General features: G+C 41.0%; 1 protein-coding gene across 7 annotated transcripts in view; it reads right to left on the reverse strand.

The window, feature by feature from the left end:
• PTPRT (protein tyrosine phosphatase receptor type T) overlaps positions 1–17,027 on the reverse strand; it is a 308,272-nt gene that overhangs the window by 51,198 nt on the left and 240,047 nt on the right. For 5 of the 7 annotated variants that reach the window (XM_088480610.1, XM_088480609.1, XM_088480608.1 and 2 more), the window contains exons 8-15: positions 13,502–13,798; positions 13,136–13,245; positions 12,707–12,908; positions 12,420–12,522; positions 10,904–11,177; positions 7,031–7,067; positions 4,456–4,512; positions 4,105–4,240 (exon numbers count right to left, since the gene is read on the reverse strand). In XM_088480610.1, coding sequence (XP_088336736.1) covers positions 4,105–4,240; positions 4,456–4,512; positions 7,031–7,067; positions 10,904–11,177; positions 12,420–12,522; positions 12,707–12,908; positions 13,136–13,245; positions 13,502–13,798 — 1,216 coding nt within the window. The remainder of the gene's footprint in view (positions 1–4,104; positions 4,241–4,455; positions 4,513–7,030; positions 7,068–10,903; positions 11,178–12,419; positions 12,523–12,706; positions 12,909–13,135; positions 13,246–13,501; positions 13,799–17,027) is intronic. The other 2 variants (XM_088480611.1, XM_088480612.1) reach the window with 1 other exon arrangement.

The following is a 17,027-nucleotide window of genomic DNA, read 5'->3' on the forward strand; positions in this document are numbered from 1 at the left end:
ACAATAGTCCCAAAACTAATTATGGCAGCTGGCGTAAGATCAATGGGAAGCACAGGTTTCTGCTTGCAGTTGCATGAACCCCCGCATTAGCCCTATGGAATCTCGCATTAGCATAAGGTAGTAGATCAGGCTTCCGCTCTCTGCCCACTACTACAGTGCCTTTGTGTGCATCTCAGAAGCAGCCCCTGTAGCTGGATTTGCTCCTAACTATAATGAGGTCCATTGTGGATCTCTATGATATACTGCAGCTAACACCTGCTCCGCTCCTCTCTATGGGGTCTATTTACTAAGCTTTGTTAGTAGATAAAGCGAATGGATATAAGGTACCAGCCAATCAGCTCCTAACTGCCATGTCACAGGCTGTGTTTGAAAATGGCAGTTGAATGGCTGGTACCTTATCACCGTTCACTTTATTTCCTAGCAAAGCTTAGTAAGTACACCCCTATATAGCATATGGTACACAAGACTCTTACCATAACATACATATCCCTCATTCTTATTTTACTTCTTTCTGTAGCTCTATATACAGAACAAATAAGTGTATCATATGTATTGCGCTTATACATATCGAATGACAAAGGGCCTTGGGAAATTACTTTCATACGGTGACAACTGTGTAATACAGTATACATACATTTTCTTCCTATTTTCTCTTCTATCTAATAAATGCAGCTGTTTCTCTTATTTTCTACACTGTGTCACAATATACCAGTATACCACATCTCACTAATATACACAGCTTATTTACATTCTACACCGCTATCAAAAATATACACAGCTCTTTCAGCTACTTAATAATATATAACCATCTCACTCTGCCATAGGCTAACTGCACAAAGTACTATTCCTATAGTGACAGTGATACCTAAAGATAGTATGAGATACTTGGAGATATGCTTACAAACACAAATATGTATGCTAATATTCATCCAGTTATGGAAATGCTCACAGTTAAACTCATACACTGGATAAGAAATGCACAGATTACATGATATAAATGCAAACACAGTCAAACACAGAGCCTCCATGGTAGTGTGTGGCATGTACAATCCTGGGTTACCTGCATACACTTTCAGAAGGGGATGTAGTCAGGGGCGTTTCTAGAGAGGAGGGGGCCCGTGTGCAGTCTCCAACACGGGCCCCCTCCTCTCCACCCGGCGACCAGCAGTGCACTGAGCTGTGCGCAGCCAGTGCCAGAGTTATAGACTCTGGGCACTAGAGTGTGCCCAGAGTCTATAGTGTATGCACAGGTCACCAGGAAAATGGCCGCCGCAGCCATTTTCCTGACGTTTTACAGTGCGGGATGCCAGCGCAGACGCGGGACTCCGGAGAGGTAAGTAATATTATGGGTGCAGGGCCCCCCTGGACCCAGGGGCCCGTGTTCCCCGCACACCCTGCACCCATTATAGATATGCCCCTGGATGTAGTCAGTTTACCTACGATCGGGGTGCCCTTGCCCATGCATAACTGCTTATGACCCTAATGTCTGGTTTCAATTACAGCATTCGAGGTGTTGTGCTATTCTTAGAATAGACTATGACTAATGTAGGTCATTTTGGTGTGTAATACAATTTTACTGTGAGTGCACTGTATTGGCGTATTTGTATGGCTGTAAAGTGTTACTGGTTATTGTATTCAGTCTTGACAACTATGCATATAACTCTTTTTGTCTGTGATGATTGGTAGACATTGTTATAGCAGTAAGCCCGCATTGTATATTGGGTATCATTCAGCTTGTATCGCAAGTCTGCAATCGCACGCACCCGCACCGCACTGCGATTGCAGCAATATACCAAGATGCCACCACTTATAAAGCCGCCCACTTCCCATTACATACATCCGCAAGTCAGTGAGAACATCGGTAACATCGAGTAACATCGGACCCATACGCAGAGTTGTGGTTGAGCTTGACATGCCTCACAACTTGCGAAGCTTCCTGTCACCATGTAGAGCTCTGGCTGCGTATGCCGTCGCAGGGGCTTAATTATGCACAACCCTGTAACGGCATTGAAAAGCACTGGCACGCCTGCGTTTCTCCGGCCACCCCCCGTCACCACCCACAAACAGTACTTCCGGTCAATCACTCTGCGATGGGTCTGCGTAGCCACTGCGATCGCAGTCCCGATTGCAGTGGAGCATTTGCGCACTCGCACTGCCGCTTTGACGCATGCACAGTGCATAACAATCGGCCGACTGCATACACAATCGCATCTGCGATCCTTGCTGAATCAGGCCCATTGTACACTGTGTTGTTCAGGCATAGTGCTTTTAAACTATGGCTAACTGTATGTGACACACAAAGACACTGATAAACTGGGAAGGATGAAGATGCCAGGGAAATGAAGATGATATATATTTGCATGGCAGGATTCCCCATGCATCACTTCTTTCACATGGAGTCACTTGTGCTCATTAACAATCATAGGGGGAAATTCAGTTCTACACGATGGACGCAATGTGTCATTGCGGAATGGCAAATCGTAACCACCGGCATTGCAAGTTTTTTTTTCACACCCCCTAAAGAATTCTGCATGCAGCGACATTAAACAGGGAACAAAATGGGGCAAAAGCATGGCAGAGTTACTATACTATTTTGCCCTGTCCAGTCCTGCTTTCATTTCCTTCATGTAAATGCTTTTCGTGATGTCATGTAACAGTGCATCTGATTTCACAAGCAAGCACATGGATGGCTCATGTTTGGGGATGTAAAAGATTGACAGTTGCACCGTCCAATGGGAGAAGTGGCTGATCAGGGGAGTTCCTTTATAGGTACTGATTAGAGGTAGGAGTGAGAAAAATTGCAACAACATTCAAAAATTTAATTTTGTATTATATGAAGAGATAAGGAGATAGACAAGGGTGCATTAGGAGGAGATTCCCTGTTCTCTGGGAATGTGCAAATTAACATAACTTTTCTCCACATTTACAGGACCTTATCCTAAAGTTTTAAAGGGTCCCATTTTGCACCTTCCTTTTACACTTTAATGGAAAACTGCATTTTTATGTGTCCTTCAGCACATGTAATAGACTTCCATTCTCAAAAATGACACAAATAAGGACAGTGACAATATCCCCACCTCATGATTATTTAATATATAAATAATGGTAAAACTTGAACTGATTAATGGGGGTGTTGTAAAGTCTTAGTAGATCAGACTGTCTCGCCGTTTCCATATTGTGCATTTTCCCGTTCCAAACCCACAAATGTAGGTGCAGATGGATTTTTTGGGGCAGTTCCCATGTGTGCAGCTTTTACATGTATTAGTCAGACAAAATAATAATGGTCTTCACTTTTTCAGGTTTGTAAATGATCCTTGTTGACAGCAGTTCTTAATCACACAATATGCTGGCATATAAGATATACCAGAAGTGTAAGGAATATAGTATACTACCTTCCCCATTACCGTGTTCATATTTCATTATTTTTATTTTTTAATTTTACTTATTTATTTGTTTTGGTTTCAGACAACATTTCTAGACATTTCTCTCAGTTCTGATCCCATCTGTACTATATGTAAATTGTATATTTGCTTACTTACACATTCAAAAACATGCATTATTTACCGAAACAAACATATTCACACTGACACTAGGTTTGGAGCACGCAGACAGCCAGAAGTACAGATAGTTTGGGTGATAGCTCAGTATGGTTTAAATGGGCCCAGGGCACACACATATACTGTACTTGCATTCTGCTATATTGTTAGTGTATATGATGTACCAACGTGGGGAGCTCTATGGAGGCAATCATAATGTACTCATAGTGGCACTCTATGAATTACACAGAAGCACAGCAGATGTGTAACTGTGACAGTACACAGCTCATGTGCACATATTTGGGAGTAAAACATGGTTATAACATCACACCCTGAGGCAAAATAAACATACACATATGTAGAGGAGAGAGTAGGGGAACAGATAATCAGTGTAAATGGGGACAAGACAGGATGAAAAAGATGTAGTTGAATTGAGAACAGAGAAATTCCATACTGATCTTTGAAGGGCTCTCTTAATTGAAATTCCCTATACAAAGTTTTAACCTCTTCTCTGCCAGAGTCTTACAAACAGTTTACATACTGGTACACCTATCATTCTCCATCTAACCTTCTCTTGATGGTCATCATGGCCCCAAGGAGAATAATAATGAACATCAGCATTCCTGCAATCACGCCGGCAGTCTGCACCGTACTGTCAGTAGGCTTCTCCGGCTCCACCGTGTTGGTATTCTGCGTGGAGGCCCCTTTAAGAGAAGAAAGGGGAGATATTGCCTTAGTTTATTTATAAGGCATTTGTCCTAATGTTACAATGGCATGCAAAATTGTCTCTGGCAGCAAAGAGGTTAAAGCGTTTCAATTGCTAATGAACAAGGGAATTTCCCATAGAGGCACAATCTGAGTGCATTTGGACTGGTAAAGTGAATATGTAAGTTGTTGCCAGGGAAGGACATATAGTCACCTGTTATTGGCTGGCTTGGGGGGTGGCGGGTGATTGGAAGAAAGCCGGCGGTAACCGCTAAGAAGCAAAAGGGAAGAATCCCGTTGGCAGACATGCAGGAGAGGAAAAGATAATCAGAACGGAGGAGGGAGACATAGCCTTGTAGTGGACACTTTACAGAATCCCTCCTAATGTAATGGGAATCAAAACACCATAAAGGGACATGGAGAGAGCCCGAGTGATTAAAGGGAGTTGTAAAGGAAACTTGTTGTAGTCTTTCAGGAAGTACATGTGCAGTTTACTGATCTACACAATTCTATGTACTATATATATATACACCAACTACTCCCTCCGGCTTACTTTGCACAGCTTTGTTGTGAGAACAGTCTAAAGCTGACCACATTACAATCATACGGTCTTATAGGTTTATCATGGAACTGTCAAACAACCAGTGCATATTTGACAATCGATCCAATATGACCAAATGCTGAAGACAAAGCCGATTGACAATCCAATAGTGGAGCACTATCAATATAAAGCAACCATATTACAGCAGATTAAAATGTGTTTATTTGATTAAGGTATTGAAAGTCTAGTGACCCTAAAAATAGCCTACACTGTGATTGGACTGCAGATATCTTTGTCAAATCAAAATTCTAATGTGTGTGGAGCAATCATTCATTTTTTTTTACAATAAATTTTAAATAAGTTATTACATTTCTAAAATGTGTTTGTCTCACTTGTATCTTGAGATGGAAATATTGGTATATTGGTCATTCAGATATGAAAAACAAATACAATGTATGTGCGTAGCCAGATTAAAGGTGCCCATCCACTAGACAATTTTTGTGAGCGATTGAACGATCGTAATAGTTCATAAATCATTTGCAAATCGTTTGTAAAATGTCTTAAACGACCACAGATGCGCGTACCCGCTGGTCGTTTAGACAGCTATCATCGGGCAAACATCCTGGAAATTTGACGATATATCGTCAGGTTCAGCATGTTTGCAGATGATTGATGAGACTGCACTGAACGACTGCTCGTTCAGTGTAGGCTCATCACAGACTGACAAATGACTGCAGGATAATAATGTCGTAATCGTGCAGTCGTTTTCAGCTTGTCTAGTGGATGGGCACCTTTAGACTCGCATTGGCCATCTTAGGCTTCTGGGAAAACATTAGACAGTTTTTGTTACATGGTAGCTGACTGTTACCTCAGCGCACATACCTTGTCAATTTCTAATTTATTTGTTTTAATATTAGTTTTAATAATAGTTACGTGAGCTACCATTATGTCAGTGTTGTCATTTTTTTACTTAATCTAACCATGATTTCAGCTACATGTATCTAAAGATCAAACACTTTGTAGCGTTTAGAATTAATATCAGAGGTTATATGTACTGTATATGTATATGTGGTTTGTCAAAGCCGCAGTTTAGCTTATTATTATTATTAGCTTTGAGCGATAGTGTTCAAACAGCAACAGGAATCCTACTGCCCATAGGTAATTTTAATCAGCACGGCTTCCTGCATTGCTGTCTACATATTAGAAGGGTCGCTATTATGGTAAATCCTAGATAAATTGATATAATATGCTAAGAACCTCACCGGGACAAACACAAGATTTTTCTAGGAGGGATATAATCTAAACTAAACTGAAAGAATTTTCTAATTATTATAATAACCAAACGTTTATTACACTATTATGTTCTATTGGCAGACTATAGATGGGCATTCCATAAGTGTCAGCACAAGTAAGGCTGACTGAAATAGGGCAGCAGAGAGACTATGAAATAATTGGCTCTGTTCAAGTTAGAGATGCATTAGTTGTGTAAATTTATACAACATTGGACTGGACCAGGAGATAATCTACATGCAGGAGTCTTCTGCCAGCACAAAAATATTTTATATAACACATGCTTTATTTTAAAATATCCCAAAACATACTGTACCTGATTTAGAAATAGGGGTAAATCCAGCTACATAGTTTCCCAAACTTGTCATTACCGTCCAGGTTTTAAGGATCTCCGTAATTGAGCACAGATGACTTAATTAATACTTCAGTCCATTTGATTTAACTATCTGGATTCAAGCATAGATATCCTTAAAACCTGCACTGTAATGATGGAGGTTGGGAAACTAAGCTACTGTATAAGGTACAATTGAACGTTTGAGAAAACCATGTTGTGATGAATGGACTGCAGACATATTAAGAGTAAACTGATTTATTGTTCTGTGTTCCTTATGTCACACATGCTAGCTGACTTAATCTTGTGCCCAAACTAGGGTAATTGCACTGGCCAGTATGTGCCTTGATGTTTTTGTGGGGTACATCATGCAATCATATTACACATACTGTCAGTGAAAAAGGTTGCGAGCAGGCAAATAAATAAGCCTGGTTTATTACCATGTTTTAGGACACTTTTTATAACAATGTGTTTAATAATACATAAAGTTTTGTTGCATAATAATCTCTATAGCAGTACTGGTGCTATATACAGTATGTATTAATTGTATTATAACATGCAGATAATACACACTTTAGTTTATTCTCCACCATGCACTTGAATCTTAATTATCGTAGAACTATTTACCTTTAGAGGCTAATCGGACACAACTGATTTTGGTCTCCTGTAAAAAATAAACAGAATACAAAAAATTTAGGATTAGATCCTGAATAATCTGCTGTATTTGTATGTGTCATTTATGTCACAAATATCACACTTGTGTCTGTCAGTGTTTATTTCCTTTATTGTTTCCATCTCATGTGTGCATTTTCCCAAACCAGAACAAGTCCTCACTGGGGCATGACGGGCCCACCGGGGGAATGCAGTGATAGGGGCCCATGCTTAGTGGTGTGGCCACTCTCCAGAGGGGGTGTGGTGAGCCTCCACAAAGGTTTGGCTAACCATTAGAGAGGACATAGTCTGGATCACTTTAAAAATATATTTATTTTAATACTACTAGTGTATGCATGATAATGTACCAGATAATAATAATAATAATAATAATAATAATAATAACAGCAGCAATGCATTATAGAGAACACACCATAGTCCTGTGCAGTATAGTGTAACATATGTATAATTAAAGTGCAAAGTCTGAAACCTGATCCCTGGAGGGGATGAGGCCCTCAGGCAGTGGGGCCCACCGGGGGGTTTCACCTGTACCCCTGTGGGCCAGTCCGACCCTGTACCCAACACACCAAACCCGAACTTTATGAAATCTATATGTTCACCAATCACATAACTAGCACACTGGGAGGAGCATGGGGTAGGGCCAGCGAAGCTGATCTGTCCTACCAAGACACCTGGCTGTGCTCCCCAGCATTCTAGCAGAGTAGGGGCCATAGAAAGGTTGTTTGACACTGTTGGGGCCCCTCACAACTGGATCTCGTAGTGGACACACCCCCTGAGCTGATGATAATTCATCCACTAGTAAACATACATATTATTAGTGGCGGCCCCAGGGGAGGAACTGCAGCGCAGTCCAAAATTCAAATAGGGGAACCACATCAACTGTCCTTTCAAACGCTGCCAAACATCGCCGGCCGGGACTCATTGGCAGTTGGTGTGGCTCCCCTATTTCAATTTTGGACTGTACTGCAGCCCCACCCCTGGAGCCGCCACTGCTTATTATTTAAAATGAATCTAAAATTGAAAAAGAAAAGAAATTAGAGCCTATTTTAATTAAATGCTCTTATCAGCTGGACATAATAGACAGAATATCACTATTCTTTCTCATCCACAGTCCTAAGAAGATGTGTATGTGGTGCATAGGACACAAATACAGCTGATTTCTAGTGGAAATGTGCAGTCTAAATGGAACAATATTCTGATTTCTAGTGGAAATGTGCAGTCTAAATGGAACAATATTCTGATTTCTAGTGGAAATGTGCAGTCTAAATAGAACATAGCGTAAAAATATCTGTGCTAAATATATATTTGTCATTGTGTACAGTGTGTACTGGGCTGTTCTGGGAGCAGCAGACCACACAAAGGCATAAAACCCCTGTGTGAATGATCCTCTAGACTAAAGCTCACTACTTCAAGTAGTGATGATTATTTTTCTTCAGTACCTTTGTTTCAGCACTCTGCGAAGTTATGTTACGTGTCTTACAGCAGTTTGATGCATGTGCTGCTGTATACTGTGGTAAAAGCACATAGTATCCTTGAAAAAGGCACAGCTTTACACCTTCTGTTTGCAATAGCTTAAGGGGCCTATGTAACAAAGCTTGATGAGAGGTAACATTGTGAGAGAAAAAGTATTAACCAATCAGCTCCCAACTGTCATTTTTCAAACACAGCCTATAAAATGTAAGTTAGAAGCTGATTGGTTGGTGATTTATATCTCACAATTTTATCTCTCATCAAGCTTTGATACATAAGCCCTTTATGTTGTGTTATTAAGGCCTGCCTACCCTCCTGATTTGGCCGGGAGCCTCCCGAATATCGGGCGCCGCTCCCAGCCCCCCGGAAAGGCAGGCAAGCCTCCCGCCCCCTACTCTCCCCCCTGAGTGAAGATAGAAACCCCCGCAGCGGGGGGGGGGCGGTGATGCGATTCGTGCTGAATTGGTCATCGTGGCCCCGCCCCCTGCTTCACAATGCCGTCAATTTCGGCATTGTGAAGAGGGGGCGGGGCCACGATGATACGATCACGTGGACACGCCCCTGGCCCTGCCCCCAAGTCTTCATCATTACCCGGCCACCCCCACCCCCCCCTGCTGTAAGCAGACATTCAGGAAGGAGGGAGCTGAATGTGGGCAAGTATAGTGTGTATTATTGTAAAAAATTTCAGTGTATTAAGTTGGTATGTGCATCCTTTTGCACAAGGGTGCAATTATATTGTTCATGATTTCAAATAAAATTGAGAAGTAAAAAAGAATGCTCATGGGAAGGATTAGCTATTGGCTTTAAGTACAGAAACAAAAAAGATGGGGGGTGTTGTTGGTTTATTATTGTTGCACCCACATTAGCTAGTGTTTGTAGCATCTATCTATATAGATTAGTCACATTACAGTAACATATGTCAGTTTTAGCTTAGAAGTGTTATGTAGTGGTTCTTTTACAGTGTATATTATGTCACACAGATAACATAGCACATCATCTACTATGGCACTCTGCTCTCGTAATTGTGACATTATAAAATGAGGGATTGAAGCAAACAAGAGATAGGAATAAAGGGAATTTATAGAGATAGAAGGTAACTCATAGATTGAGGCTACCATGTCATAGTTTACTAGTGCATAAAAATAACTATACTATAGCGTAAAGCCAGATGTTGCCCTTATTACAGAGTAATGTCATCTATTTCAAAAATTGCGAATTCAGAAATGGGTCCAGAGATTTTACATTTGTCTGTTTAGCAAGTCAGCAGTTTCAGAAAGAGCTGCAATAATCTGCAATTAGATTTTGTTTTATATCCAATATCTCCCGTGCATAGAACAAAGTATATTCTGTACTTACCACCACTACTATAGTTGCACTATTACAGTATATATATATATATATATATATATATATATATATATATATATATATACATTATAATAGTGCAACTATAATATATATATATATATATATATATATATATATATATATACTATATATATGGTGCATGCATACAAAAGACATATTGGGGCAGATGTATGAAGCTCTGGGAAGAGATACAGTGGAGAGTGATAAATGATCAACCAATCAGCTCCCAACTGTCATTCTTCAAACACAGGCTGTAACATGACAGTTAGGAGCTGAATGGCTGGACGTTTATCACTCTCCACTTTATCACTTTTCAGAGCTTCATACATCTGCCCCATTATACTGTGAATTTCATAGTGTAACTGCATATTACATTCATTTGTCACTGAGCACAGTGGGTGAGATTTTGAGCCGAGGCACCTGCGGCTGTACTCCCGCCTCGCCGCGGCCGGTTGCTTGCTGTAACTTATGCTAATGCAAGCATCTGCCCTTCTTTGCCAATTAGCTGTCTGTCTTCATGCAGATATCCGGCCTGCCCACTATTTTCCTGTCTGCAGTAGCCATCATTAGTACCTGGACTTGCACCCAGCCCATGCTGGGTGCAAAAGATAATTCTGAAACTGGCGCCCTATCTCTCTATGCATGCAGCGAACCAGGATGGAAGTCAGCCTACAGGTACACCACACTTCCACGAGACAGATTTGGTTCCGAGCAATTGCATAGTTGCCGCCCAGAAACTCCCATCAATGGACTGGGCAATCCGTCCACACATTCAATCTCTTCCCATGTGTGCATGCATGGTACAGTGCATGTGCAGTTTGCAATTGCATTCTACAAAGCATTCATAGTTTGCAGATATCTGGGGGATGCATTCGCATTTGGACTTGCGTTCAGCTCAGAATCAGGCCCACTGTGTAAAACATAAACCAGTATTTAATATAAAATATAAACAAGTATTTAATGGACGCAAGCTGTTCATGATATATATACCCCATTGGCTGTACTCAAAGCCTGGAAATAAATGCTGTAACTCTTCACAGGTGAAAGAGGTGGGTTCCAATAGCCATTGTAGGTTCTGTTGTCTCCCACAGTAAAGGGCTGTGATGCCACCAATTGTGCTGGTTTCAGCTCTGCCGCAAAGTAATGAGGGGACTCCATAACCGAGGCATTCCGGTAACTCACTGGTACTGGGAAACATCCACTGCCATCTGCGGCCCTCCCTGACCTTTGAGTCCGCTCCTCCTTTACAACGAGCTGGTATACGCTATATACACAGAGAAAGTAGATAGATCATAGTCAAAGAGGTGGTAGGGCATAGACATAAATAGTTCAGGATAGATTAGTAAGGGCAGTGTACTACTTGTGCTTTGAAACTTGCAGTTTTGCAGCCAAAGGGCCTGAATCAGAGATAGACGCAAACCTGGTATTTTTGCAATTGGCTGATGTTTTAATTACTATGCATACGTTGGAGTCACATGTTGCATGCGTCCCCATGGTTTACTGTAGCTGCTTGCAGTGGGCATTTATTCGCAAGGTGATTGATAGTCAGGGACAGTTTGTCGACAGCAGCGGGAGGGGGGGGGGGGAACTAAAACGCAGGTGTGTAATGTAATGGTATCTCAGTTCTGACAGACATTTTGAGTAACCATGGTGATACTCAGAAGTTTCGATTATGGACTGATTTGCATCTTTGTATGCAAGCGTTTAGATTTGCGATACCTCTCACGACAGATCCAGGCGCCTGTGACATTTGCATATTTACATACAAAGACGCAGTCGCAATGGGATTTGTACCTATCTCTGAATCAGATCCAAAGTGCAGAATTCTGAAATCTGTATATTTACAAATTGCATTTAGTGGGAACGTTGTCTCAGTAGTGAACTTCAGTTGTAGAAGTTTTTCTGCTCATAAGACATTATGTTTATTTTTTTAACAGTTAGTTACATAGTGCGCACATATTCCGCATTGCTTAGCACATATTTTAGTGAATCACATTAGTCCCTGTCCTCGGTGCTGTGAGGCAGCAAGCTAACCATTGTGTCTCTATGCTGCACATAAGAAAATACATTAAAAAAGTGTTTCTCACTGAATATATTGTGTTATATATGAGATTTGAAAGCATGATTTTTAGGCTGGAGAAAGAGAGTTCTAAAGCAAAACTTTGACACTATCATAAGGATGATTTTCACATACAGTACAGTATGTGGCAGCTGAAATCAGGTTAGGTTAAGGTGTGATATACTGTATGGTTTCCTGGCTAGGATCAGTGTAGGTTGTGAAATTAGGTATATTGGGATCAAATACTGCTAGAGGTGATTACATAAAAGAAAAGATTGAGTGACTGATCGATAGACTGACTGATTATGGACTATTAGTGATAGCTACCTAGCTTTGATTGATGTGTTAGTCAATTACCTGATGAACCTTAGAGCTAATGTTCACAATCTGGAGTGTGCAGAGTTTCATCCTCTCTGGAATAGTGAAACTGGTTGTTGAATTATTTACCTTATGGGAGCCCCCCGAGACTGTGCTGGTTTCAACCAAACTGTGATTGTAGTTTCAGTTTCATTCAAAGGGATCTCAGCTTCTGAGTCAGTTAGGGAAGGAGCTGCGAGAAAGTGTGATAGGGAGATTACAGAGTCTACGTTGGGAAAATAGTTTAAATAGGGGATGGAGAGAAAACAGCAAAAGTAAAGTACTAGATTTAGGAAAAATGACCAGATCCAGGGGACATTTGTAGACACACAGAATGAAAGGGATAACTACTTTCAAAGAGGAAAACTGCTAAGCACCTGCTATTTTTGTGGCAATGCGGGTTGTGATGGGTGGTCCAAAGCCTTTGCTGGTGCTGGCTCGGATAGTAAATGAGTATGTGGATCCAGGATACAGCCCAACAAACAGATGGTGGGTCTCGTTGCGCAGCTTGAAGATCCGGCCCTTCTGATTCAACAAATCTGCACTGGGATCTAGAGAGCCCACTGCCTTGTAAGAGATCTGAGGGAAGAAGAGGCATATAGAAAAATTGACAATGTGTGTGAAAGTGGTCAGAATTTTATATATATATATTATATATATATATATTACACATAAGTATATATTGAGTAGGTCATTCATATCCTTTAAATGTGTGATGGTTGGTGGCAACACTTATAATATACATAGAGGGGAAATGCTTGATGCTAAATGTACAGGATTGATGGCAATTCCCACTCGCCTGGTACCTCATACATGGAGATGACCCCATTTGTCTCATTGGGAGCTTTCCACTGCAGATAAATCTTCTCCTCAAAGGGTCCCCCCTGAATGGACTCCAAAGGTATAGGACCAGGCACTGAGGGGGCAGACAGATGCTGTTAATAATTACCAACATGATATTGAGACAGCAGCACTGTAAAGTTCTAGGTCTACTTGAACATTTTATGTAGGTATATGCATATCCCTAACAGTAAACCTTATAATAACATTTATAGATACAATATTACATACTGTTCTCTGCATGCTATATACTGTAAAATGTATGTTATATACTGCATTAAAAACGATCTGTTATTCATTGTTTAGAAATGATTTATAGTCTGCTAACATACCATCCTCCTCAGTGTGCACTACTATCTCTCCACTCTCCATTCTGCCCTCAGGATTGCATAGAGCAAGTCGCAAGTAGACAGCCGTATGTGGTCGCAGGCCACGCAAGGTGTAGTGGCTAGAAGTCAGAATCAACTCTTCAGCTTCCACTCGCTCATCTCCCAGTTGATAGCTGTAGTGTAGAGTTAAGTTATAGCTGTGACATCGAGTAACAGTGTAGCCAAATGGTTCCCATTGCAGTGTCAGCTGTCGAGCGCGGATATCAACCAGCTCCACGTTCTGCGGCCCATGCACAGGATCTGTGAATAGATTCAATGGAACATATAATTTTTACTCACTTATTCTAATTCAGCCTTTAAATTCCTTTATTTTGTGATAATCACACATTCTTTTTAGGAAACATTTCAATAAATTTGATCAACACAAAATTGGACATTTCTATTTTTTGATAATGTCTATTGATTTTCACAGGTTTTTTACATTGCATTAACCTGTATTTTCTGTAGTACTGCTATGTAATTTACTTTGGATGTATAGCAATGAGACTGCGCTAGAGGCCACCTAGATAATGTTAAATAGTACTAAGTGAGAAACAGTAGAAGAGCCATCTATAAAAGAGATGCTGCTATCAATAACACAGTGGTCACCTGGTGGGTATTATCAGAAAAAGAAGGAGCAGATAGCGCAACTGGTAATGAATAATGAATGAACAAGGACATATGCAGCAATGACACGTTAATATGATCTAAAGTATGGCAGATATTTGTTTATATATCAAAGACATAAATATAATACATGATAAAATGATACAAATTAGAACATGAATACATTGGGTATTCTATCCTTAAAAACAATAATAATAATAAAAAATTAACTGTAGAAATCTGTCTGAAAAAGGAGGGGATGAAAAATAGATAAAAAATGTATGAATGATGCGTGGAAGATCAAAAAATATGAATGTTTATGAAAAAAATATATATAAAGGAAAAGCATGCACCCAATCAGATTTTCCTTTATATATATTTTTTTCATGAACAATCATATTTTTTGATCTTCCACTCATCATTCATACATTTTTTATCTATTTTTCATCCCCTCCTTTTTCAGACAGATTTCTACAGTTCATTTTTTATTATTATTGTTTTTAAGGATTGCATACCCAATGTATTTGTATCATTTTATCATGTATTATATTTATGTCTTTGATATATAAACAAATATCTACCATACTTTAGATCATATTAACATGTCATTGCTGCATATGTCCTTGTTCATTCATTATTCATTACCAGTTGCGCTATCTTTTTCATGTAATTTACTTTCTCTCTCATCCTGGATCCACAGCATAATAGTACATCCCAAGCCTTTTACTGTCTCCCTTCACCTGAGATTTGTTCACTGCCCTCATCATTTCCTTCTATTCCTTTTACTCACAGACTCCCTCCTTTTCTGTCATCCTACTATATCTGCAGTTTTGTTATCTCACAGTCCATCATCTCTATTCCCCCCTCCCTGTATCACGCTCCCCTGTGCCCATGTTCTAGCAGAATGACAGACTACACGGTTATCAGACAGCAGGGGGATGGCGGCTGGTGCCAGCTCCCCCCGTAAGAGGTGTCAGACGGCCCATGTCACTCACAATGCCTTGAATCTCACTCTTCTGCAAGGACCTGCCACTCGTTCTGTCACTTATGCTCCAGGACACACTGCTTGTCCATATCACTAAGCTATGAGTTAAGGATCACTCGCCCCATTGAGACCTTGTAATTCCCCCTTTTAACCTCTTCAGTGTTGATATATACATGCAACAGTGGAACAATTAAGGCACATAATTGTCAATTAGTCACTTGGTACTGAGGCCTGTGCACAAGTACCCAAGCTTTTTAAATGATTTGTTGAAAGATCATTGGGGCCTATATGACATTTTACAAAATGCCTCTGTTCCAGTTATTTTTAATTTCTTATTGTCACAAATCGCAACAATATCAGTTTATTTTTGTGCCCTAATTAAGTTAATCTGGGACAGTGCTTCCAATAAGAGGTTGTCCTTAGAGGTACGCATACAAAGAGAACATACATCTGAATCCCCTTGCTGGCAGGGCTTCCATTTTTTGCATATATTGCGTGATTGTCTGTGTACAATTAGGTTTTGGGGCTATTGGTTATCAAATGTGTTTATACAGTAATCAGTTAGTGTTGGATATGATTTAATACTACTGTATTGTAAAAGGTCATTCAGAGTTTATAATATGTTTGTCTACAAGCTCTATGAAGCTATCTGCCAGCTGCTTGGTATATTCAGTGCAGATTTCTGTGTGCTGGGGAATATCCAGGGCCGGATTAAGGCTTGCGGGGGCTCCTACAAATAAAATTTCCACGGCCCCCCGCAGCCACTACTATGCCCCTTACCTATAGAGAGAGGGAAACAGGGAGAGTGAGAGGGGGGGAAAGAGAGAGAGGGGGAGAGAGATGGAAAGTGGGTGATAGAGAAGGGAGACAAAGAAAGAGAGCGAGTGACAGATGGACGAAAGAGATTGGTAGGGAGAAAGAGGGTGAGAGGAAGAGAGAGAGGGAGGGGAAGAGAGGGAGAGAGATAGAGAGAGAGAGACAGAGGGAGAGAGGGGGGAATAAAGGAGGAAGACAGAGAGGGAGACCGCGAGCACACAAACTACCTGTTCAGCTTCATCATGTTCCTGACAGGGGCGGGCATATCACAGCATTAGGCCTGCCCCCTACCCATACACTTGCGAATTGCGGCATTATCAGTGTGGGGGGAAGGGCTTAGAAGTCATGTGTCATTGCCCGGCCACCCACTGTAGAAATGGAGAAAAGCTGTCTCCGTCTTCTTAAATCAAAAGTCCACCAATGAGTGACAGACTGCTCAGGAGCTGGCTAAGGGGGGTCCAGAGTGGCCTGGTTCAGGACAATGTTTGCTGAGTGTGGGGGTCTCCAAGGTGTGGGGGCCCCTGGGCGACCACCCCACCTATAATCCAGCCATGGGAATATCTCTTAAATGCTTTTGCTAGTACAACCACTGTCTTAACAATGGTTTCAGTAATATGCACATGCTAATCTCAGTCTTTCCCTTATGCAACGGAGAGTACAATCGCTGAGGCGCCACTTTCAGGCTCTGTGGACCATGTAACTGCGATGGTGATTGTAAAATCTCCACCAGCAGCACTATCAACACTTGTGGTAGCCTTGGGGTGACTCAGTCTATTCATCTCAAGTACTTCCAAACATGGCATCTGAGGCTTGGATGTGTGATTGGGAAGACATTCTCTTGACACTCCCATAATGCCCATGAGACTGCCTTTTTTGCAAACACTAGGTCACCTCCCAGTCTCCACCCTGAATCGCCCATTGATAGCAGACTCTCTAATAAATGCAAGGTCATACATAAATGCGCACGCCGTCACACAGCTAGATTAGTGAGGATGTAGTAAGGGTTTCCTAGCATTTTCACACATGCGTATTAGCAAAAAATCCGCTCAGCTGCGTAAAATCGAAATTGTGTCCGTTTCTAAA

The sequence above is a fragment of the Taudactylus pleione genome, unplaced genomic scaffold (genome assembly GCF_031769625.1).
Source record: "Taudactylus pleione unplaced genomic scaffold, aTauple2 ptg000256l, whole genome shotgun sequence".
NCBI lineage: Eukaryota > Metazoa > Chordata > Amphibia > Anura > Myobatrachidae > Taudactylus > Taudactylus pleione.